Source organism: Aptenodytes forsteri, unplaced genomic scaffold, assembly GCF_000699145.1.
Source record: "Aptenodytes forsteri isolate BGI_AS27 unplaced genomic scaffold, ASM69914v1 Scaffold16, whole genome shotgun sequence".
Classification (NCBI taxonomy): Eukaryota; Metazoa; Chordata; class Aves; order Sphenisciformes; family Spheniscidae; genus Aptenodytes; species Aptenodytes forsteri.
In genome coordinates this window covers 2,997,398-3,022,671 of record NW_008794753.1, presented here as the reverse complement: position 1 = coordinate 3,022,671, position 25,274 = coordinate 2,997,398, and the positions used below count along the sequence as shown (strand labels likewise).

At 45.4% G+C, this 25,274-nt stretch overlaps 1 protein-coding gene across 1 annotated transcript in view; it reads right to left on the bottom strand.

The window, feature by feature from the left end:
* Positions 1-211: 211 nt before the first annotated feature.
* LOC103894721 (Golgi integral membrane protein 4) overlaps positions 212-25,274 on the bottom strand; it is a 38,946-nt gene continuing 13,883 nt past the window's right edge. Inside the window, exons 5-14 of the mRNA XM_019470722.1 lie at positions 21,865-22,015; positions 17,631-17,713; positions 13,689-13,844; positions 13,280-13,558; positions 12,451-12,608; positions 8,516-8,724; positions 5,795-5,862; positions 5,315-5,479; positions 4,108-4,179; positions 212-2,682 (exon numbers count right to left, since the gene is read on the bottom strand). Coding sequence (XP_019326267.1) covers positions 2,572-2,682; positions 4,108-4,179; positions 5,315-5,479; positions 5,795-5,862; positions 8,516-8,724; positions 12,451-12,608; positions 13,280-13,558; positions 13,689-13,844; positions 17,631-17,713; positions 21,865-22,015 — 1,452 coding nt within the window. The 3' untranslated portion in view covers positions 212-2,571. The remainder of the gene's footprint in view (positions 2,683-4,107; positions 4,180-5,314; positions 5,480-5,794; positions 5,863-8,515; positions 8,725-12,450; positions 12,609-13,279; positions 13,559-13,688; positions 13,845-17,630; positions 17,714-21,864; positions 22,016-25,274) is intronic.

Here is a 25,274-nt window from a genome sequence, read left to right as displayed (position 1 = left end):
ACTGTGGCTGGGGTGCTCTGCCTTTGACTTTAACTTAGCTGAGATAAGGTGCCCAGGCATGGCTGCAGATAGAACTCTGCAGCCAGGAGCTCTCTCAACTCATGTCTTCCCAAAACCTAGTATCAGTATTCACCTGTGCAGAGTTCTGTGTTCTCACATGGTTTTGGAACACACAGTTCAAAACTGTTGCAATGAGGCTTTTCATGGTCTCAGTGCACAAGTACATCCTCCCCAGTGTCAGCAAGCAGCAGATCAGGTCGTTGAGGTCTTAACAACATGATTCTACTGCACTCCATAATAACCAGCAGTACCATCCAGCTGACCTGATGCTGTAGCTCTAGAAAGGACAGCATCTGGAAAAGCAGAGTTCTTGTTGCTTCCACACAAAGCAAGCAGAGAGCCAACCACATTAACTACTCCAATCTACCCCAGAGTTTGACTTGCACAGCCGATTGGGCTGGTAGGAAACACAAGCAGAATAGAAACAAAGAACCAGAAAGTCCTATGATGTTAATTTCAAGCTCCATTAGAATCAGGGGAAGAAAAAAAAAAATCAATACTGTCTGAATGAAAAAGACAAAGCTTATTGGGAGATATTGTTTTTCTAAGTGTCTAAAAGTGCTTACAAAATATGCCCCAACACAAGGGATTAAAAAAAGCTTAACTAATGCAAATAGGGAACAAAGATCTCTCCTCTGATCTTTTATCAGGTCACGACATTCAACCACAAGCTGCATCTGATGAGTGAGGTCCCAGAGCCCAGGACTTCTGACATGGTGATGAGGAAGTGGGAGACAGCTCAGACACATGGGTTTTGCACAAGGTAGGAGACGTGACAGCTCTGCCCTGTTCATATGAGTAAACCAGGTCCCAGGCTTTGAGATACCATGATGAAGCCCATTCTGCTTTCAGCTGCCTCCATTTTAAATTCCAGGGACTCCAGCTAATTCATTCCTTCTTTCTATCTGAGGTCAGGCAAGATACGTTTCGGAGACTAAGTAAAGCACCACAGATTTCAATCTACTGAATCAACAGAATGCTAGAAATACCCAACTTGCTGATTAAAAACTAGACCTGTCTAGAAGGAGCAAAATTTATCTTAGCTTCCTGTCAAATGTTGGGAGACTGGAAAGAAGCTGAACAGGATGGAATTGCATTAGTCGGGCTCCAAGTATTCCTTCATATCTACCATCATCAATACTCTTTCTTACTTTTTTTTCCCCTCCCATGCACCAAATTTCATCCTTAGCAAGCCCTTCATGCTTGTTTGGGAATCCTGAACAACCTAGGGCACCTAGGGAGGTGCCAAAACCCGGGTGTATGTCAGGAAGATAGGGAGGGAGGAGGTTATAGATCTGAGAGGCAGATGCAGGCTGGGATATGCTCCGATACATTCTGCCGATAGCCTGAGGAGGGCAGAGCAGGGACAGCTCTGCTGGGATACTGCAGCTGCATCATGAATCATAGTAAGGTTTGAGCAAATACACGCATCACAGAAACGGATGTCTGCTCCCATCCTGCTGCTTGCATTTGAAAACTTTAAGCAGTGGATGGTTTGGCCCTTCCCAGACTCTGTTCATGTCCCACTGAGAGCATCCACACCAGCAAAACGCTACACAAAGTAAAAAGAATATCCCATCAGAGGGACTGGTAGCTGTGCCATGGAGTGCTTCATTCACTGCAGCTGGTGACCTGCAGAGATTACTGCAGGGCTGCAGTTGTTTCTTTGTGTGGCAGTACCTGCCACCATCCCAGAAGAGCCTGTCTTAGCTCAGGCCAGCCCACATCTCCAGGAACCCAGGGTGCAGCAGCAATGTCAAGACAAGATGCACAGCATTAGATGGGGAGGCTCCAAGCCCAGCAGGACAGTCACAGCTCAAAGACAAGGAAAGGAGAACTCTACAGGGTTCTGCTCTGAGTCACTGTGAGGGGTCTCTGCACCAGGAGGAGGATCCAGTCGTTCATATGCATACATGCACATACGCACACACATACATTGCTGGCATGTGGTCATTTCTGTTGGTGCTCATGGTGAGCTATCACCCTTGCATTACTCCAGACAAAAAGCAGGCTAACTTCCTCTCCACCTTACTCTCATGGGAGTAAAGGATGTTTTAAAGAAACACTACTGAGCAAAATATTTTATGAAGACAGATTCCTTTGTATTAGCAATCAGTTGAGTAAGTCCAGGGACCAGTTCAGGCACCCCTCTGCTGCCCAGGGGTTTTAAAAAAAAAAAAAAAAAAAAAAGAAAAACTCTCCAGCTTGGGAGGGGATAGGGAAAACAAGAGAGTGAAGAACACAAATCAAAAAGTGCTTCCAAGAGAAGCAGCAGGATAAAATCATTCCTACAGTCTGAGAGCACTTCCATGCTGTTGACCGGAGAGGCAGCAATGGCCCCACACACGTAGATGTAATGCACATCTGCAAGCACCCTGCTCAGTGCCTGCAAAGACAGTTATCTCCTCCTGCCTTTGTCTGTTCTGGGCAGTGTTTAATACAGGAGCCAGTTCCCAAGAGGAGTTCCCCTCCCCTCAATTCCTAGCGTATTCCATTTTCCTTCAGCATCTTTCAGTAGTAGTCATCCTTCTTGCCATCAGCTCCCTGTATGCCTGCATGGTTCTTCCGGTCTTGGACAAGTTCCAGGTCATCATTGTCATCCACCTCACCTCCGTGATCCTCCTGGGTGCAGAGGGAACAGCCAGGAAGGAAAAATCAGCAAGGCCTGGAAAAGGAGACCCTAACTAGCAGTGCACCATGCAGCTTCTCAGTATAGCTGTTCTACCATACCAGCCCAGCTTGGGAAACTCAGGAAAATAGGGAAGAATCCATCTCTGCCAGGGACCTTTAGGTGTCATTGGCAAGCCACTTAGCCAAGAAGCCTGTGTTGCCATGATCAGCCTGTTCATTTTAAGCGCATTTAATATCCTGGCATTACAATGCAATTTTAAGAGCTCAGTCTGTTGCCACTGCTACACAAGTAGAAGAAGATACCCTACATCCACCACATTTAAAACTGTGTAACAAATCCCACCCATGATGTGCAGCATCCAGCACAGCTTCTGTTGGCACTTTTAGGTCCAACTATCCATGTACAAGCCAGGTTCTACACACAGAGCAAGGACAGCTCCTGATATCAACTTTGCTCTCTGCCCACCCCTTATTTCCCCACCCCCTTCATTCCCAGCAGGCAGCCCAAACCCTCAATTCCTCAGCAATCATGTTGAAACTGCAGAAAAAGCCAGAAGCAGCCACTCACAAAGGACAAGGAGAGGATGAACAAGACTGGAAGAGGATCCTTCATTTCTATCTACGTGAGCCAGAAGGCACCAGGGTGATCCTCTCTAGTACTCATGCTCTCAATCTTTGGTGGCCTCCAACCTTTCTCCTAGAGGAATGCCAACTTGTCACTGACTACAGTAGTCCTGGGGCTCTGAGACACAGCAGTAATGCTGCTGTGTAGCAGTAATAATGTCTTCAGCCAAACAGAGGAGCAGTTGCTTCCCGGCAACTGTGGCCCAACCAACACACCACCTCCCACATTTGCCTCAGGAGTGGGACGTCACATTCTTCTGCCACCCATACTTTTACTCGACTTGCTGGCTGTAACCCAATGACCCTTCTCAAAGCACAGGTGTAGTTCTCCCCAGCTCTTCCACAGACACAGGCTAGACCCAGTAGGACCTGTGCACCAGCAGACTACAGGGCTCCCAGTGAATTTCTCACCACAGGAATAAACCCAGGGTGATGCTTGGAGAAACACATGTTGATCTTGCCTAGCTGCACCGGCACAGCTTGTAATTCACCCCAGCTGCTGTTTGGTAAGCATCTCACAGCTCAACTGCTGCAGATTGATGCAGAAAGAAATGAGGAGGGGAGACAGAGTGTAAAGGGTACTCTGAACACCCGAAAAAGAAAAGGGAGCAGAGGTAAGCGGGCTCCAGGTTTGTTCTGGAGACCCACCTCACCGAACAGGCAGAGACAAAACTGAAGTCAGTGCTCACATCTGGTTTCCTAAAAGCTGAGCCATACTCAGCTCCCAGCTACCAACATATCAAGGTAACAATCACACCAGAGAGGGAAAGAGGAAGAACCTTGGTGTCGTACAATTTCTTGCTCCTGATCTTCTTGATAGTCATCCATTGGGTCTTCCCTGGGCTTGGCAGGTCTGTCAGCATCCTGAAAAATACAGAAAGTCAGACATTGTTGACAGTGCCCCAACCTACTTCCATTCCCTGCCAGGGATACAGCTCTCTTGGATTAGAGCCCCAGGTCTGGAAGACTGGGCTACAGATCAGGAATCAGGGGGCAGCAGAGAGACAATGAGGCAACCCCAACTCCATTTGTACTTTCTCCACCCAGTCTCTCTTCCCACCTGCCGGCAGCAACTGCCCAGCTCCTTCCGCTGTGCAGAGAGAGGCCTCTCCTGCAGCAGGAAGGTCCCAGGGCCAGGGCCCTTGCACATGCTGCTGTTGCATCAAGTCCCAGGACTGCAGGGAATCTACAAGTTATTTAGGGTAGAGCTTTAGGGAGCACAGCACAGCCCTATCAGAAAGTCAGGTACTTACGTCACTAACTCCTTCCACATTTTCACTAATCTTAAGGAGGTGTTGCTCTGTTGGTGCCAGCATCTCTTTCTTGTTTGATTTCATTGGCCTGGATTTCTCTTTTTTTTTACTTTAAACCTCACTGTCAATCATGATTTTAGAGCCTGACAGATAAAACACTTCTTTTTAAAACAAGCAACACTCAGCTGCTTGTCAAAACAAGCTAACATTTCCCTGATGCAGAGTCTGGCTTCAGACAGCAAGAAGCACTTTGCAAAATAAATGGATTCCATCTGCAAGCAGGCAAACAAGGAGGCAGAGTTCTCACGTGTTGTCACTGCTGCCAAGAGCCTGCTGCATACCCATCCCAGGAACAGCAATGGCTGCTCTGACCAGACCCCAAGCATAGGCCTGTATTGTTGTCTGGTTTTGGTCTCTCAAGTGCTTGAAAAGATACAGCACCTCTGCAGTAATAGCTGTGGAGTGACCCATCTCCTATTCAACGTCTCTCCAGCCACGTAGGTGCTGCAAATGCTTGCTTGTTGGCTTCAACAAGCAGAGAGGACAGGGCCAGAACATGTTCTGGTACTGACCAACCCACTGATTCTCAGAAAGAGGTTTCTTCTGCCTGCCATATCCCTGCAGTGGGATTATGGATCCATCCAGGAACATGATGTTTTCCTTTGAGTCCTTAAGCTCTCTGCCTCCCCCCATTCATAGCTGGGGATCTCTCCCTGGCCCCTGCTGGTTGCCCTCATGTTAGTCACCTTCAGTGGCTTCTCCTTAGACTCTTCTTTCATGCTGGGCTCCTTGAACTTCTCCAAACCTCCCACCTTCTCTTCAAAGTCAGGTCTCTCCAGCTCAGCTTCCTCAAACTCATCCTCACCTTGGTTATTGGGATCCTGGGCAGGATCTGCAGCATCATCTGGCATCTGGACAAGAAAAGCCTCTTGTGAATACCAGGCAGGATATCTACTTGGGAGACAGAGGCCAAGGTGAGCCTGCCTTCACCAGCAAGCAGGAAGTGCTGGCTTGTAGCACTTCAGTCGCACCTCTCTTCAAGCATGTTAGCGGTTCTAAAAACAAAAACCCCAGTCTTCGTTATCCCTCTGAATCCCTTCAGAACCAAGGAGTTTGGAGTTGCATGTTATAGAAAATTCTGGGAAAGCATCGACTTAAGTGGGACAGCTGGATTCTTATTCACAGCTAGGGTTGCATCCAGATGACAGCACGACAGCATTACTTACCATTGGTTCCTGGACAACAGTCTCTTTCTGAGAACGCAAGTTCTCCTCTCTCTCAATCACTCCTGCATCTGCAAGGAAAAGGGACAGTTATCAGTGTACTCGCTCAAAAGTCAGTGTCACCAGTTAAGATTCCCACTGTTGGGGAGCAGCTGTATTAACTCTATGCCAAGTAGGGATTTGTCTCGACCTGCCTGCAGGTTGAGGCAGACAATGCTCTATTCAAGAGTTCAGGGCAAAGCAGCACTATGCTCCTACGGCTGCCAAAACTGCTTCCTTGTCCCCTAGGCTGGGGCATAAGCATGTGTCGAAGCATGCTCCTAACTTACTGAATAGCACATATGATACAAAGACAAAAAACAGCTCTGAATTCAGCCCCTAATCTATATTAAGTTGCACCTTTCTCTCATGCCACTGCTAAGTCTGGGCAGTATCTATAGCAGCAATCCAGCCATGCAGCCAGTTAGACCATCGCTGGGAGCCGAACTAGACCCCCGGCAGGTCAGTATGTCAGTGCCACCTTCCCCTTCGCTGGCACACAGCTGCTGACAAGATGACATCAGAACAAAAGGCAGGCTTCCTGTGTCAGGTAGGGGGACATTCAGGGCAGGAGAGTACTAATGAGAGAAAAATACAGCCTTTTAAAAATATAGCCTTTGCTTTCAACTAAGTAAAGGCCTAATCCTCACCCTGAATTGGATATGGCTCTGACATGTCCCAGCTCTGGCACTCACCACTCTGTCTGCCATCACCAAGGGCTGAGCGCTTCTTCCCAAAACATTAAAGGAGCCTGTGAGACAGTAGTGTTCCCAACTGGACAGCAGCATGGCCAGGGCAGTCCAGTCATTACTTTGGTTGTTAATTCCAATTAGGACACAGAGGTCAAGGGCTATTGGTCCTCATGTTCCCTTATACCTGCCACAAGGGCTTTTCTTTTCAGGGTAGAATTCACTTTGATGTGAACCAATTAGTTCAGTTCCTCTAAGGGGAATTGCTGAAAATCAGGTCAGCAAAACATGAAATAGCAGCTAAACATAGCTGTGGGAAAGCACAGGAATACCAAACCTCCTCTTCAAACGGGCATCTGTATGCACATTAGCTGTTAACTAACTGTTGCTGTTCTGGAAGGGAGGACTTCACCTGCACAGAGTGAACTGAGCCAATAGCCTGGGAGGAAATCACCCATCTTGGGTGATTTCAGCCTTTTGATCCAAGATTCAGAACCACTGACCTTCATCTCTGCCCCATGACATCCCTCCTCTGTTCCAAATCCAGAGCCAAAATCTACTGTCAAGAAACCAGGCTGATACCATCTTTATAATGTTTAATAGGATGCAAGTCAGCATTTCAAATGAGATCCTCACAGGAGTCTCAGCTCCCAGCTTCCCTGCCTTACTGCATTCAAGACCGCAGCAAAAAATTAGCTACATGAAAAGCCACTTAGTCATTCTACCTCAGTCTGGCAACATACAGAATTAGCATTAGTCATATCTACATTTCAGTGTCTCTTTTTGACAAAGGTAACTAGCTAGCTTCCAGATCTTACAGGTTATTTCCATGTGTGCAAGAGAAATTGATGGTGGAGTCTGTCTACAGCAAAGAAATCTGTTTACAAAATGTTCACACTGTGTATCTTGGTCCCTTGAGCACAGCAGAGCATCTCTGCACAGATTCTCAGACTGGACACCTCTGCTCAAAAACCCATTTTAGCTCTCCACTGGCTTACTGTAATACATTTTTGATGTCGTCCTTATTTGCTTCCAAAGGAAGTTTGTAGCTTCCCTCTTACGCTTGTAGACATACAGCTGCAATTAAGTCAACCTTCCCTTTGTTACTGGACCTATGGAAGTGCTCCAAGCCCCCGCTCACCCACTGTAATTTTCTGAAAGGTCTAGTCATTTTACAGCTGTTTTCTGTTGTTTCACACAACACAAATAGTTATTTAACTGTTCCCTCATTTTGCCACTCACATGTGACTACCATTACAGGCCAATTGATAAACCTCACCTGGAAAATGAGGCAAAGAAAAGATTCTGCCCTCACATGCATAATCGAATGGCTTATTCATTAGTTGGTTTCATAGTGTGATGATGAACTTTACACCAAGTCAAATGTTTCTCCCAACCTGTTTTTAGCCGAGTGAGTCAATACACAGGAGTCTGAACAGATCCGGATCAGAAGACTGAGGAATTCTAACACGCTGTTCTAAGAGCTGGCCTTTAATTGCCCAAATGCAGTTACTTACTAGACTTTAAAATAGCTGTAGGTGCTCTGTTGGCTGACTGACAAATACAACTAGCTGCCCTTGAATTTATTTGCTTTTAGCCCCTTAAGGACAGTTGGGAAATATTCTGCCCTAAGTTAGAAAACCCACTTCTAAAAAAATTAAATCAATTTTAATTTATTTTAATTGGGAGACTGAGAGCAAGTCTTGCAAAAAACAGTGACATTTTCCCCATCACTCCCATAGGAAAGAAAGAAAGAATTGACTTGACTTACACAGATTTTGAGTTCACTACCTTGGAAATGTGTGAGGATGCAGGACAACAGGGAACAAAAATGGAAAACTGTCCCGGCTTTTCATTTGACCAAGGACAATAAAAGCACAAGAATTCTTCAAGAGTTGTAAGGTTTTCCTCTAACACAAGCAGAAAGCTTTTCTTGCTCCCCACCTTGATTAGCAATAAATTAGTACCGTACGGCATAGGATTAGGGAAACCATACCCATTTCGAGTTCCTCATCATCTGTCCTTTCCTTCTCGCCTTCCTCATCAGCTGTTTGATGCTCTTCCCCTCTCTTCTGATTGGGTGGCTGTGGGCTGCCTTTCTGCATCTCTTGCCCAGGCTTGGGATCAGAATGAAGGCTCTTTGGGTAACTGCGCGCTTGTTCTTCATCCATCTGGGCATTCACTTTGTTAACTATGTCTTTCCAGCTGCAACAAGGGTATGGAACAAAACAGAACCCCCCTGCCTCAGTATATCAAGAGATATTTCATAGTGCTATTTCATAATGGCAAACAAAGGAAAAAAAACCTCCAACACACGCAGAAGTTTGTCCTAATTTAACTTTTTGGCAAAACTAACAGATTGCATTAGTTACAGTGATATCTGCTTGAGACATAACATTTAATATGCCACATAAGTACAAAATAAGTTATGCTTTATAAACACAATTTATTGTATAACTACTTAATAGTATTCATATGATACAATAACATATCCACATAGCAATAAACTCCAATTCTAAATAGATACTTACTCATGCCTCACACATACACAAATACACAAATCTAAGTTTTTGAAAAAATATCAAAACCATAAGTCCTCTTTATTGTTCCAACATAATTTAAAATGAAGATGCTACTAAAGTAAAACTGTAGAATTTTGGCCTATAAGGAGAAAAAACCTTTCAAAATAAACAGGAAAGCTGCAATACAAAATTGACAGTTTCCGTTGTCTGATAATTTTTTTTAAAGCTACAAGCTCTTTACGAAGCTTTGCAACTGGGATGGGTACTTTAACCAGCATCTGTTTATAAAACTCTTCCACAGCATGCATCTGTCCCCTGTACAAACCCAAACAGTGAAAACAGAACTAGCTGAAAGGAAACATTCGCATATTGCTTTTTTTTTTTTTTTTGGTGAACATGGGAAAAAGCGTTTCGTTTCTTCATTCAGTGAGGGAACCACGTTCCAATATGATTTACTGCTTTTCCTACCACCCCCCCCCCAAATGTTTTCATCCATCTACTGACCTGAAAAATCAATTATTCATACACAGCTCTATTTGTGACAGTTCAGGCAACCACTTTCAGGCAGCCATCGTCAGGAATTCCTTCCTCTGTAATAGTTCCACCTCAAATACACTTCTCCTGATGTCTACAGCAGTATCTATGTCTGCTTCCTTCTTAACAGAAGTGCCTCAGAGGGACAAGTGCTTGCTATCAAGGTATATGCCAAATGCAACACATTTTTCATGAATGCTTCTCTGCCTGCAACAGTAGCACAGCTCACGTGGATACCCAACCAGCGGCTCAGCAGCAGAGCGCTTCGTAGCGTAACACCATTCCACTGCATGGAAATGAATTGGAGGTCAGAGAAGAAACGGAGTATCTTCATATTAGTTTGAGTGAAGCTCTGAAAAGCCCAGAAGGCAGGGATGTCTCACAAGGAGACATTTTTCTTCCCAAATATCCTTACTCAGGGACAGAAACAAGAAGGGTAAAGGAAGGGATGAAATCCCAATAATAGGGACTCTCAAAAGTGTCTGAAAAAAACTTTTAATCTGCATAAGCTACCACCAGTTTCATGCAGGATTACTCCTTGGTCTAGTCTGTCCTGCTACATGAGCCAGCTGACATTTAAATTCTGCTTAAGACATTTAAGTTTTTAGCTGCTGAGAAAGGACAAGTGGCCTTAGCTTTAGTAGCTTTTTAAAGCCAGGATACTACCACCACACAAAACTTTCAGTAAGAAAAACCATAACCCAGCCTTCAGCTCAGATTTCCCCTTTATAAAACCATCAAAATGCAAATTGGCCATCAAGAGCTCATCTGGAATCTGCTGGTCTCAGCCACCCAGTGCAACAGTTCTTGGCATTGGATGCATAGCCTCTTTTGTACTCTACTGCAGTTTGATATTGTTCTTGGCATCGACACCTTCCGGAGAAAGTTGGTTTATGCACTCCTTATCACAAATCTCATGCAGTGTAAATAACAGCCTCCAGCTGCTCAGTAATTTCTTGATGATAGATCCAGAAAAGAAAAGCACACCAAACATACCATGATCTCGGTCCTTGCAGAAATCATTTGCCAAACAAATCCAGTATTTGCATTTTCTGCTTCACAGAGTAGTGACTGTATCCTTTCTAGGCTCTACATAGCTGAGGAAAGGCCATTCTGCCATCACAACTTCAACCCTCACCTTCAGTTACACCCACACAAGTCCCTCCCTGTAAAAAGGCAGAATATCCTCTGTGCTGTTACTCTGTGTGTCCATGCAGATGTCATCTCTCAATGCAGTACGGGGAGCACGTTGCCCTTTAAAGAAATATGCAAAGCACAATCTCTGACCTAGGAAGATTACAGGTTAAGTGAACAAACAAAAATGGCAGAGAAGAACGGGTAGGATCAGGCTGAATTTAGAATGAAATCCAGAAGTCACCTCTACAGATAAAACAGAAATTAAATCTTGTTTGCTCCAGTAAACTGAGCAGATACGACCTGGACACACACAGGGGATAAATAAGTTAAATGAGGAAGCACTATTTTCAGAGTCAGTTTTTGGAATATGGCCAGACTTTGATGAATTGCAGCCTCAGAAAGACATTTTCTTCCTTTTGCAAAACAGACCGGTCTTCTGTGAGTGCTGCTGAGACAGTAAACAGTTTCTCCTGTGCCTGTACAGCATCCAGTACAACAGAATCCTGGTCCCTGACTAGGCTCCCAGGTACTACAGCAATACAAGTAACGTACTGTAGGAACTATCCATTCTGTTACCTGCATGGAACAGGTAGGTTCATGCCGTTCTCTGAACCTCTGCCCTTTCCAAGGGACTCCCCTCCCACGAGCTCTCCTCTCCCTATAGACAGGACAAAAGCCTGGGCTGCCTGATGGATTCTGGCTGTGTCCTCATTTCTGGCATAAACTATTGCTGTAAACTCTTTTACCCCATTCTGGATAAACCCCATAGTTTCAGGATCACTCGGACCTGTCTGACTTTTCATGTTCTAATCAGCCTCTGTGAAGGAAAATCCCTAGCATACCTCAGAAGTGCACTGGCAACGGGAACCCAAGCTCCATTCCCTGGGAGGAAAGAAAACACAGAAGACAGAATACAGAGTTTGGGAATTTGTCTTTGCCCTAGAAGCAAAACCAGAAAAAACTCTAGTACCTAACTGGGGCTGGTGGCCTGCTGCTTCTAGATTACCATATAACCTTGGAGATGAGAAGCTTTCAGATCTTCAATGTCTGGTTGTTCCTGCAGAGCTTGGCAGATTATTGATTAATTAGTGGAAAAAATGAGCAAGTTGCAGCTCTAATATACAACTTAATGCCTCTTATTTATAGAAACTGAAGGAATTCTTAGCTACCCTTGCTGCTGCAGATGGGTTGCTTCCATCATGCAGAATTTCTTCAGTTTGCTAAACAAAACAGGATATTTAAGTCACCATCACTGAAAGGGAGGAGATTTCTTGAAGTCAGTTCAGACTCCCATCCCACCCTCTCCTCTAGCTAGTAGGAAATCCATGCTGACCTGATCTCACTCAGCAGTAACTCCTCTTTCTCCCTCCTCCCCACACAAAACACTTTACCAAACAGTTCAAATACAAAGGCAGCCTACAGAGCATGCACCAATAATATAAGAGCCTCTCATTTTTTTGGTTTTTTTTGCCATCACAGCACCCACAGCAGGCTGTGCATTCAATCACACAACACTGCCTGCAACATGACTAGTCTTCTGCTTCGGCTGAGATAGAGACCTGGCAGCAACATTCAGTTACAAGAATTAGTTATTGGTCCCACTGTTGTCTAACACTTTCTTCAACCATCTTTCAAGTAGAAACCACAATAAACACAAGAAGAGAGAGACCAGGGAGCAGCCTGTATGGTACCTTTGAGCCTGAACACTGAGAGCAGAAGGGAGGTTTTTTCCACCAACCTTTGCATTTGCACCTGTTTGCTCCCTGTAGAGTGGTGGTTGTCTGGCATCTGAGGTTTTTCTGCTGCAGAGGGTTGTTTCAGATCAGATAGTGACAATCCAGGAGCCTGGCTTTCCTCATTGCTTTTCACCTGAATGCGCATCACCATCTTTAGATCCTGCAGAGAAGACACATGCATACTCAATATACACAAGGATATACACAAGCTCCTAATCTTATCAGATACCTGCAGATCTCCCTTGCATTTGGGCAGGCTTACGGGGCAGAAAATCAAAGAACAACAGATTCAGAAGTGCTCCAGAACAAATCTACAGTCCTGTCCAGCCAGCGTGCAGTAAAAGAGGTCCTTCTCCTTCCACACAGCCAAGAGGAAATAATTTGGATCCTATGTGACCCAAGCTTGTGTCTTGGGTAGGTGAATCTCCAAAAAAAGAGGAACAACACAGCCACCTCTAAAAAAACCCCCCATGTTGCCATTATAATACTTACTATAATTATAGTCTAACCACACTGCAATTATTGTCATTTTTTAAGAGCTTTACTTTCTATAAGCTCACTCTCAATCACCCCAGGAGGCAAGGGAGCTGCTTTTATGATTTACCCTTTGCAGATCCGGCAGGAACCAGAACAAGAACCCTAGGCCGTTCATCTGAGCCCAGCCACTAAACCACAAACTCTTAAGAGTACTCAGGAGTCTGAAACCTGAGGCCAGGACAGTTTCCACATCGGGGAAGTGGAATGCACATATGCATGTCATTACAAATATCATAGTTTTGAGCTTCAAAAGCAAGGGCTACACAAAACAAGCACCAAGTGTGCAGAACTTACTGGGTTCCCATTTGGCAGACTGTTCATGGTCCGGGTGAATCGGATCACATGGCCATCCGCACGTCTTGCTGGCCAGGCTGGCATAGCACCTGGCAGTGAATTGGCATCTTGCGGTGGGGCTGGATGGGTGAAGAGCACATTAGCCTGTGGCCTTGGGCCATCGTTACTGTACGAGTTCTGGCCCTGCAGCAGAGGGCCATCTGCCTGCTTCTGAACCCCAGAGACTTGTGATGCCAGCGGGTTTCCTACAGGGCGATTCTCCTGATTGACTGGAAAAGCCTGCAAGGAAGAAAGGACAAGAGCAAACTCGAGCAACAAGCTCAGTTCCCTCCAGTTCAAAGTCCCATGCTGAAAACCCACAGAAGCCCTGCAGAACTCTCCTCCCTGGGGTTTCCTGGGAGTACCACACCTTCTGCCTCACGAGCTGCAACTGGCTGTTGGCTGGCGCCATGGGCTGCTCCTTCAGCACCTGAAACTGCTGCTGCCCCTTCCCAGCTCCTCCTGCTTTGAAGCTTGGCATCTTCTGTAGAGCTTCCTTGAGCTGCCTGAACTCTTCCATCTGGGCCTGAGAGGATGAGAAGGGCACAGAGAAACCTCACACAATAACAGAGTTAACTCCTTGCTGAGAATAGCCACTCTTTTACGGCCAGTTGTTCAGCACAGATACACTACTAAAGAAGATATATATATGAAAGGCTGGAGATAATCCACAACCATTAATGACAAGCCCAAGCTAGTCTTCAGCTTTCCCTCCAGATTTCATGGATATTCTGTATTCCCCCTTTGCCAGTCTTGCATCTTACTTTATTGCATGCTTTTACCCTGGAAGTGCTGACCCATGACACCGAGTCTTTGACCAATGCTATTTAGTGCATGAGCCATCCACATAACTCCTGCCTTTGCACAAGAATTGTATCCTGGGTCTTGTTAGGTGTGGCTCCCTCTCCTCCTGTGCTTCACACACATGTACCTTCAAGGTCAGCTTTTTTTCTTCCTGCGGAGGCAGTTCTCCACAGATGTGCTCATCTCAGCAGGGCTGACAGTAATTGGCGTAATCCTACTTGACAATTCAATTTACTTTGCAAGACAAATGAAAATTGATTCTCCTGGACTGTTAAGCAAATGCAACGCTTTTCTCTCTACTGCAGCTTATTTCGTCCATCTCCAACCCTGAAAAGTAGGGCTTGAAAAAGCTACTCAGGAAAAGCTTCCGCACTCTTAGCCCAGCTATTTATAGGAAAGTGAGGGGAGAGAACTTTTCATATGCTTGCCAGGGTACCTGGAAATGGACCAAATTAGGGACTGAACAAAGTAGGAAAGCTTCCAAGCGGCAAGGAAAGTTTAGCAGGAAATTAATTCCTGAGCAGGCTCTGTTGATTTCAGTTCTTCCCCCTGAAATTTGACCTTAAAACTAACATTAAAACAACAAAACAAAACCCAACAAAACAACTCAGCAAAGCTAACATAAAAGGAATGAGGAAAGGAAAAGGAAGCCAAGAACAGTTGATGGGATATAGCCCTAGTTAGTAGGAGACTGCTTCCAGTCAGAACAAGCTAGATGAAAGCAAAACTTGTACCCATCAAAAGCCTGTTAAGGTGGTCAGCCCAGAGGGGAAGCAGCTTTGTACTAGCCTTAACGCACAGCCTCCCACATGCTGTTTGTACCCCGCTCACAGGAAAGCTGTGCTTACATCACTTGATGCCTCCGTGCCTGATTTTTACCTGGAAGACCAACTGATATGACAGCTACTGCAGGCTCAGTAATCTGGCTAGGGCTTGTGAAACGTGTTTGAATCCTTGGAAAATGAACATGTCACCTAGAACGCAAATTACTCCTCTGAACTTTCACCTGCCAGAAGGAAGCAAGGTCAACAACAGGATACTCAGCACAAATTGACACTGCAATGAAGAGCTGCAGTGCTGATAAAGCAGCTGGGAGTCTTTGTGGGTGTCTGCTCCAATACATAGCATCTCGCCCCACTGAAGGCAAATGCAATTTCATTCACCTTTGTGTTATGAAACACAGATTAGACACTATAAAGGACTGATCAGAAAACTGAACACTTTTAAGATTTAACACTAGGCTCATTGTCAAAAAGATCCAAAGTATTTTCTGAAGTCATTGGGAACAACCACTGCCATTTCCATAAGAGCCAGGAACAGCAGTCAGACAGATGGTTGGAGCACAACGTTGTTACACAACTGTCTAGTACATTTAGAGCAGGGAGCGGAGCCCTGTCTCCCACACCCAGGGCAAATCCTTTTACTCTTGCTCGCTCTTAATTTTGGCAAGAAACGACAGTGAGCTATTTCTTGCAAACTACTTTTCCCATTGGTCACAACACTGAAGGGGCCAAAAGTTAAGACTGGCAGCACAAAAGCTGCCACCATGTTTTCCAGTCTGCAAGCACGTGACTTTGTAGACTCAGCCATCTCTAGCCAAGTTTTTTTTTAATGCTGTTCAGAGTATGCACTAGTTTGCGCACTTGAACTGCCGATTGCTTTCTCTAATGCAGCACAGTTAGTCAAATAGCATTTTAAGGGTACTCTGCTGAAGAGTAATTCAGGACTGGCCCTACACAGTGTGCCAGATGCAAATACACTCAGCATTGACCCAGCAAGACAAAAGTAGAAATACATAATGGCAAACAGAGAACCTTTGATCAACTGATATTGACCCACGTTGCCAATGGCAGGGGCCTGTATGATGGGAGCTGAGCAGGCCTCAGTGTTGCTTGAGAACAAGCTACAGAGCAGTGACACTGGCAGCTACTTCGAGAGTTTGGTCAGGAGGCCTAAAAATGAAGGCTGCGACTCATTCTGATAGCAGAAGGTGTGAATGTAGACTTGCCAGGGGCACTGGAGAAGCTTGTAATCACATGCTGTTTCAATTCCTGGTATGGGCTGGCTGGACTGAGTCCTACGGAGACTAGATGTCTTTGTTTAGTTTCCAACAAGTACACTGCAGGCAGTATCACTGCAGAGAATCCTACCAGTCTGCCTTAGCCATGTGGAGGAGGAGGGTTAAAAAGCAGTTCAGTGGTAAGTCACGATTATGAAGGCAGGCAAGTCAAATACACTGACGGTCTACCCGAGACCCCTCAAACCACATCTGACATGAGCCAAAGAGCTATCAAATGACAGCTGCCTGCCATGTCAGTAACCTGGGCTTCCTGCCTGGAGCAACCAGTTGTCTGTGAAGTTTGCAATGCCCTAGAGCCGCTTAGTCCCTGCTATTTTGCAGGGCAGAGCAGGCCAGAACTCAAGAGCAATCTTGTAGAAGTCAAAACCCACTCTCCCCCCCTCCAGTTCAAGTTCAGCATCCAGTTCAGGGGAAGAATCAGTTGTCAACAGCATCTAACCACAACTAGCTCCTTGCTTCTGGGCTTATCCTAAAATCCAAGGGAGTGCTTGACAGAAGGCTGTTAATTAACAACAGAAAAGACTAATTCAGACTGCGACGTGACTTTTAAAGCATATTTACAAAGCTGCTTGTGTCTTGGCTCAGTACAAGAGGTTCAGACAGACACTGTAGAGATGTTAAGTCCTCCCACTTCTCCCAGCATACCCTGCTTTCTCCCTTCTCCCAGGTCATCTGGGAGCTTCAGCTGGGTGAGCAGAATTCTGTGAGGTCAGGACTTCCAGTGTGCTGAGGAGGCTCACACCATCTCCATAGCATGAGCACACCACAATATCAACAAAACTTTTGTTTTTTTCCCCTGCAGAAAAATGCTTTTCTGCCTCTCTAGTCTTAAGCCAACACCACTTGCGTATCTGCCCTGGCCTCCAAAAGCATCGCTCCAACATTTTTATTACTGAATACTAACTTGTTTTTACACAGCTCTTTCCAAACTTTTTATAGGTCTCCCTCTCTACTAAGGCTTCACAGGGAGATGCAGAAGGGGACCTTTTTCCCAGGATTGTTGTGTGTCTATTTGTAGTCTCGGCAAGCTCGGCAAGGCACCTATACATTGCTATTTCTCTCTGCAATTAATTTTATAGGCATAAACAGAGGCAATTCATCATCATTTAAGGTGGAAGTATTTGAGATGCGGGTAAGTGACAGGAGGCATTCCAGGGCTGGGAATATGCTGGTTCATGCTCACTTGAACCACAGTGACTTGTGTAGCATGTCTGTATTTTCAGCTACTGGGAGAGATTCCAGGCTGGAGAATTTTACTTGTACAGAATGCATCTATACTACCAGCACCTACCAGCACTGTTTTAGGCAACTCACCACACTGGAATACAGTTGATAACTAGATTTATTATTTAGAGAGTATTTGAAGGTGCACCCAGACCTCAGTGAAAGATTGTCCCATGTGGCCGCAAACACCCCCTTGTTGATTACCTGGGCACTAAGGAGCTGAGAGTGAACTTCCTGGTGGGCCTTCCGAAGAAGCTTGCTCTCTTCTCTAAGTTTAAAGACTGTATCTGCAAGAGAAGAAGAAATTTGCTTGAGCACACTATTTTTGCAAGTGTAGTATCTCTCTTCCTTACCATAAATTCCTCTTGACCTTATAGATCTCTCCAAGCCCAGGAATTACAGTGAAGCACTAGCTAGGGACTAGCCGAACACCCTGACGAACCTGAACCATCGTTCATTTCAGCACTCAGGAGTCCTGCCCATCCAAGGAACTTCCTCCTCTCCCGAGTGTCCCTGCTAACTGTTGCTATCAGGGTCAGGCTCTTGCTGTACTTGCTATCATAACAAGATATTTGTTTCTTCATTTCCCTTGCCCAATGCAGCTGAATAGCAGGGAGAGCAGTGAGGAGTGGTCACTGCCCCTACCTGTGGTAACTGGAAGGCTGAGAAACAGCTACAAGAGAGGTCTGTCAGGTCTCCTGAACCCACAGCAGATCCAATAAGGAGGTTCCCTCCTACTGCACAGAGACGCTGCCTCTTGAAAGGATGGTGCAAACAAAAAAACCCACAACCCACTTACAGAAAGCAATCACAGGACAGCTTGGTCCTCAGGCACATTTATTCCTATGCTGTTAAGTAGCAAGCTTGTGCCTCGCAGCGCCCAGGTTGGGCTCCTTTCAAGCTCTTTGTACACTCCTAAGTACTTCAGCGACAAGACACACAAGGCACTTATGTTTCACTGCCGTGAATATAACTGCGTATCCTCCAATAAAAAGAAAGACTCTGTCAAAAAATGTCAGCCTTATTTTGGATCCTGAAGCGCTCTCTTAAAATACCACTGGAACTGCATGCACTGGGATTTCTCTGCAAACATAGTTGCACCCACCAGGACAAGGATGGGAATTTTTCCCATAACAGGATGGTCACTTTGCTGTAGGCTGAATTGCATGCAAGATTTCAGCTCAAGATTACAGATATTTCTGATTACAGTGGTATATCTTTTTTTATAACATTCATCCCAGGGACAGGACATTTTGCCATTGAGGTTGGGTGCTGTGTTCTTGCCTTGCGGTGAAGGTTAACATCAAACGGAGAAAAGAAGGCTCTGTCTTTCCTGCAGCCAGAAGGAAATCTGATTACAGTGGTATATCTTTTTTTTATAACATTCATCCCAGGGACAGGACATTTTGCCATTGAGGTTGGGTGCTGTGTTCTTGCCTTGCAGTGAAGGTTAACATCAAACGGAGAAAAGAAGGCTCTGTCTTTCCTGCAGCCAGAAGGAAATAGGGAATTATGTCCTATGGGACTACAGCTACAACAGCTTTAACTGAGCTACCTTGTGTACACACAGTGCTGAAAGCGCACACAGCTGTGGGTGTTGGCCTGGAGCAGTGAATAAGGGATATGTTTTTAGGCAGCTAGTCCAGGCTAGATGACAGCTAGCACAAGACTGCTACTGCTAAGACCTCTGACTACAATACAGACATTCCCCCAGGCCTTCAAGAGAACCAAAGGCATCTCAAGTGCGGGAGAGACATGTCCAAAAGAACCCTGCAGTTTCACTGAGTCAATACCTCAGTGACATCTAGGTCTTCAAAGCATATTCAGAAACTGGAAATCAAAACCTTCATGCCACTGTATGTCCTTCCTCTACCACCAGCACGGCAGACGCGAAAACCTGGTCCAAATGACCTCATCAGGAGTTTTACCACTGGTGTCAGTGGGAAGAAAATTTCAGCCGTAACTACAGGTCCTTATCTCCAACAGAAGCTCAAAGATCAAAACTATCCCTCTGCCTTCAGAGCAGACTGTGCCAATGTGGGATGAGGAAAAAAAGTGGAGAGTACAGAATTACCGTGGGGGAGCACAGCAGAGGACAGGCTGTGCTGGGGGTGTGAAATGCAGCATAAATAGACTGCAGTTCCTATAAAGCAGAGGAGAAAATAGTTCATAACGCTGAAGGAGAGGGCCTGGAGTAGAGGGAGGAGGCAAACAGGATTAAACAGGCCCCAGTTAAGAAGACCAGGAAGCTTCAGCTATTTGAGCATATACTCAGAACCCATTAACCAGCATTCAAAAACCACTTCCAAAAGCAGGGATTTTCAGGAACAGGGCACAGATACCCCAAACAGCACCACAACCATTGAGTCACATGGCACAGCTGCACTGTCCCCAGATCCCAGCATCTTCTGCATGTAGATAGCTATGTCACCAACCTGAGAGCTGCCCCACGGCTGTAAAGCAACCAGGACCACCAAGAGGAGCTACCAAACCCAGCTCCACCTGTGAAAGCAATCCCTCATACTTCCCAGTGGGCTTCTGCGTTCCCCCAGCATCCCTGGGGTGAGGCTTTCATTTTTGCAATTGAATCTAGCAAAAATCCCTCAGTTCCATTTTAACAGCCCTGAGCAATGCCCACTGCTCAGGTACCTCTTCTAGTTCTCTATTATACTCACTGACAGAGGCACGTCTTCCAACACATGTCTCCTGAGGGCACATTATGTATAGAAAGTACTGGTGGAACATAAGGAGAGAAAATGAGGCATTAGAAATGCTACTAGCTCTCTGTCTTTGCCACCTCTCATGAGAATGTCTTGCTCTTTTCTATGACATGGTTACCAATACTTAAGGGAAGATTTACTAGCCAGCTTTGAGCTTAAAGCACAGGAGAGAGATGATACCAAGTGAACAGTAGCCTGGGAAGATGGACAAAGAATATTAGTATGTCAACCTTAAGCTGACATTCCTGACTAGCTTCCCTCTTTGAAGTGTTTTTCTAATCATTATTCTCCTTCCTCTGGCAGAATTCATTTTATTACTTCATTGGGGGCTGCATATTTCAAGAAGAGAGACAATCAAATATTTAGGTTTCGCTTGCTTGTGCTCAATTCCCCCCTTCTAACCCAGGAGTGCTCATCAGATACTAGGGCTTTGTTGATCAGAGAAAAAAAACCAAAAAAACATCAACAGATTTCACTCTCCCAGACCTAATCTAAGTAAGAACAGATGTGAACCTTAAAAACCCCACAATCTAATTAAACAGCAGACTAAATAGAAACTACTCTTTGGAAATTAAAGGGATCGGCATTCTCTGCAGTACTTGCACTATTAAATGCATTATAGACCTACACCATTAATTACAAAAAGTATGTTTAATTTGCTCCCAAGCTTAAATGTTAGAATTTACAGGATTCGAGTAGTATAGAAACTGGTTTCCATTGTCAAAAGCGTACAGAGAAGTGGAAAATGTATATTGAAATAGATGGGATACCTAAATGTCACAATGCTTTATCTCTGCCACAGAAAGCATCTCTGCTAACTTAGTTACACTCACCCACCAGAGAAAGGATAGGGTAAGGCAGCATTATTTGATGGATGAACCTGTTGTTTCTGCCCCAGCCTACTGTGGAACCACAGGCATGTACCTCTACCTTAGCCTCATGCCTTTTACTTTTGGATTACCTTATCCATTTTGAGTGCGACCTCCTTGGGACACGGACTGTTTCACAGTCTGAATACAATCAGCATCTGGCACAATAATTTGTTATCTTACCTGGCTCTAAACAAATTCTACACAAATAAAATAAGTAGCAGCTGCAGAAAGAGTAAGCAGCCAGCAAAAGTCAATTAGGCTTTTAAAATAACACCATCAAAGTGCTGGTGCTGACAGAAGCCAGGGATGCCCCATGCAGTATAACAGCGCAGGGGTCTCTGAACCCCAGAGAACTCAAACTGTGGCTAAACCCAAGGTCACGCAGTCTCCCATGGGGCTATAAAAAAAAAGGAAGCTCCTCTCCTCCATGACCCTACACTGACCATGCAATTGCAGCCTGGTCAATGCATTTGCCAGCCCAAGCAGCCAGAGGCTTTTGTGGTGTGTATTCCTACACAAAAACGCCACCTGTGAACCCCAATGGCTTCCCTCGCATGGGGAAGCTGCTTGATAGCCTGCCCTGCATCTCTCATCTCCCCTCAATGGAATCTCGGGGCACCTGGCCAGTTTTAACACTGCCTTTGTTCCTGCACCACCACCCTGAGGTAGGACAGTGCTCCAGTTGAGGTATAGAGGGGCTAAGGCACTGCACACACTCATACAGAAGTGTTCCCACAGTATCTGCAGACCATTTGGGGGCCTGTAGAAGAAACACTGTCCTCTCCTGAACTCAGTTCTTGAGTCCTTTCTCTGCCTGGTGTCTTCTCAGCCCTCCATCACACTCACCCTGCAAGTTTGTGACTTCACTGTCCTTCTCCTGCTGCAGCTGGGCATATTTCTGGCTATGGGTCTCCAGTGTCTTACGATGTTCCAGTTTCAAGCTGTTGTGCTGCAGCTGCAGGTCAAGCAGCTGCTTCTTGACATCTTCATGCTGGTTCTGAATACGAAAAGAAGTGACAGAGTCAGTACAAGGAGAAGAAGAGTAATTTAGCTATTGCCAAGTGCTGCTCGAGTGCCTCTGTTTAATAAATTGCTTGGGGAGACAGAAGAGATGTTCATTCCTCCAATAAGGTAGCTAGAAATCCCAGATACAATAAAATATTCTTTGTGTTCAGTGGTGCAGGAGGGATGTGAAATGCCAATTAAACTCTGGTTTGTGAAGCAGTTTGGGAGGTCTTCTTGGAAGCCACTAAACTGGGAAGCAGAATGTGGTGGCAAGTCCACTCCTGCCTAAAAAAGAGATGGAGAGTCTGGGAGACAGCCAAGAACTACTCCTACTCTTTCCCAATTTCCCTGCACACCGTGCTCCGTGAGAACAATGCAGGCTATAATATTTGCTGATATCAAACCAAATGCCTGTGGAACACCGCACAAATCCAAGGTCCTTTCCAGAGTCCCAGACATGCTGAAGGACAACATTACCTGCAAGGATAGTTTCCATGGTACACGTAGCATCAGCCTGCACATTGCATTACAGGAGTAGTTCACCTTTAAGTAGGGCTAAGGTCTAATTCCCATTGCCTTTCTGTGTGCAGGTATTGCTAGTCACTTAGGACACACGGACACCTAAACACTTTGGTTGTTCTCTCTGCTTGGTTTGCTTCCTGATAGCCTGGCTGTTCTCCCACCCACCACTCCAAGCTGCTAGAACAGGAGGGAGAACTTTTGCAAGTGTACCACATCCTCTCAGTAAGACTAGAGAGAGCCCACACTCCCCATAGTAACATGGGGCTCACAGGCATAAAATGCCAGGATAACAAGACTCTCACAAGACCACGGACTGTTTCAAGCAGGCCAAGAATTCATCGGATAGAAGTGGGTTGAAGAGCTGTTCTCTTCTCCCCTCCCCTCTTGCAGAGCCCAAGAACAAAACATGCCGAGACATCCTTTTGCTCAGACCCACTGAACCAGAATTCACCTCCTTTTTTGTTCCCATGGTAACCTAGAGAGTCCTTCCACATTCAGTTTGTCAACACCAATTATGTATGCAGATTGATTGGCTCACAGGTGAACCCTGGCCCTTCCACACAATAGCTCCTCAGGACTCAGGCAGCAATTTCAATCAGCCTTCCTGTAAAGAAAAAAATCTTCTTTTTTAAAAAACCCAAACCTCTAAATGCTATCGATGATTGCATTTATCCCCAGTAAAACAAAGCATCTGTGGCCCAGGCATTCTCCCCGAAGCAATTATCCTCCACTAAAAGGATAACTGTGCTCCAAAAATACATGCCATGCAGAGGAAAAAGCTATCTGTATGGAGGGGTCCCAGAGACAGAACAAAGAAGAGAGACGAGGATGTCAGGTTAATCAGATCACAAGATAAGGAGGGAAAATAAAGAGAATAAAAGATTCCTGCTTTGGCTTTCAAAGACATTAGGTATTTATAGTTCTCATCAGAGCCACCGGCAGAAAGCACTGCAGAGGAACCAGATCCCTAAAATCATTTTGATACTAAACACCCCAGAAGCCACCAACATTAGCAAGTGAGAATTGATTTTAACAAGAAACTCTAAGCAAGTCAAGGAATTTTAAGTCCTCATCAGCTCAGGTCAATTAATTTCTAGCCCATATTCTGTCTGGCAGGTGATGTGCATAATGTCTGTCCCCAGACTGCTCACAGTCAGGAAGAAGGAAGGGAATATTCATCCTGTGATAGCAGCAGGAAGCTGAAGAGAGAGATAGGTGCCTTGACCAAGGTCACACAAAGCACCTGAGGCCCAGTCCAGCTCATTAAGCACACAGAGCATCCTCACTCCCAGCTGGTTTCCAAGGATGGCTGTGACCAATGTATGCAAACTTCAGGAGGAATCTAAAGATGCTGTTTTATTGTAGTTGCGGGACAGGAGGTCTGGAACATGCTATGAGTGATTAGTTTTCAGAGAAGCAACTTAACTCTAAGCAGAGCATTCCTGACCCAGTCAGTTCTACCAAAGCTAGGTATGCTGACAGCCCCGAGGAAGCCAGGAACCTCTCATGTCCAGAGCTGCCCATCTGACTGTAACGTCATTCCCTTCTCTACCTCATAGATATGCGGTTTTACTCAGTCAAGCAGAAACTGCAAGACACAGCACGAGTGTTGTGCAAATCATGTACAAATGCAGCTGGGGCTGAGGGAATACAGAGGGGCCATGCTGTCGTGACATTTCACTCTGTGTCCCTACCCACCATGCCCAACACTGCAATACAGGGAAATCATATCATTCAGGAAGTCAGCTAATCTGTCAAAAATCAGGAGTCCTTCAACTCAGCTATATGAATTCAGGCCAGCAAGTCCTCTCATCCCACCTTCCCTTTGCTGTTCAGACATGTAGTGCCCAAGATGCATCAGCTATGGAGTAGCTCTGTCTCAGCAAGGTCTCTGGGGAAATGGGCAGGTGGGGGGGCGGGCAAAGAGAAAGAAGAAAATAAGAGTGCCTCAAAAACATGTATTTCTGCCATGACTTAGAAAGCAGCTTTGTAGATAGCATTGTACAAAATGGAATCAGTAACTGGATGCTTAGCCCACAAGCAAAGGAAGGGCACACCTCATTGCAAGTTTCCAGGTTCCAGCAGTTTCAGGAAGTCCATGTCAAAAATCTTTTGTTTAAAGCTACCCACCTCTCCTTGCCTGCCTATTCCAGTGCAGGAATGCGTTCTGCAGAATGATGTTAACAAAAAATTTTAATCTCCACTCAAGAGGATGAAAGGAATTGTAAGACGAAGTCTGGCCCCAGCAGGAATCCAGACACAGGCAACTACCGCAGCTGCTATTTTTGTCCAAAGTCAAGCCCCTTGCCCCTTTGAGTCTGGTGTGCCAGCTGCAGATGTTAATCAGACATAGATGACTTCAGTGCAGATCAGAATGACAGCAGTGGCCAGAAACACCAAAGCCAGATATGCTGATGTGGCTTCACGGAAGTCTTTGGTCATATTTGGGACCTCCAGCTTAACAGAGTTAGTTGCTTCTGTTCAGCATTAAATGTCTACTTCCTAGGTAATGATATTGCTGACAGCAATCTTCCTCCTGAGAAAGCTAGTACCAGTGGGAAGCATTTTTCACCTGTGCTCCAGTAACAGAAGTGTTACAGTCTCATAACTAGCTAGAAGTTGAGCTGAATACAGCTTTTTCAGGGTGGGGGGGCTGAAATCTACCACACTGCAGTCCCAAGGGCTGGCCTGTCTTTCAGCAGCTGTAAACGTAGTTAAAAAAAAAGATT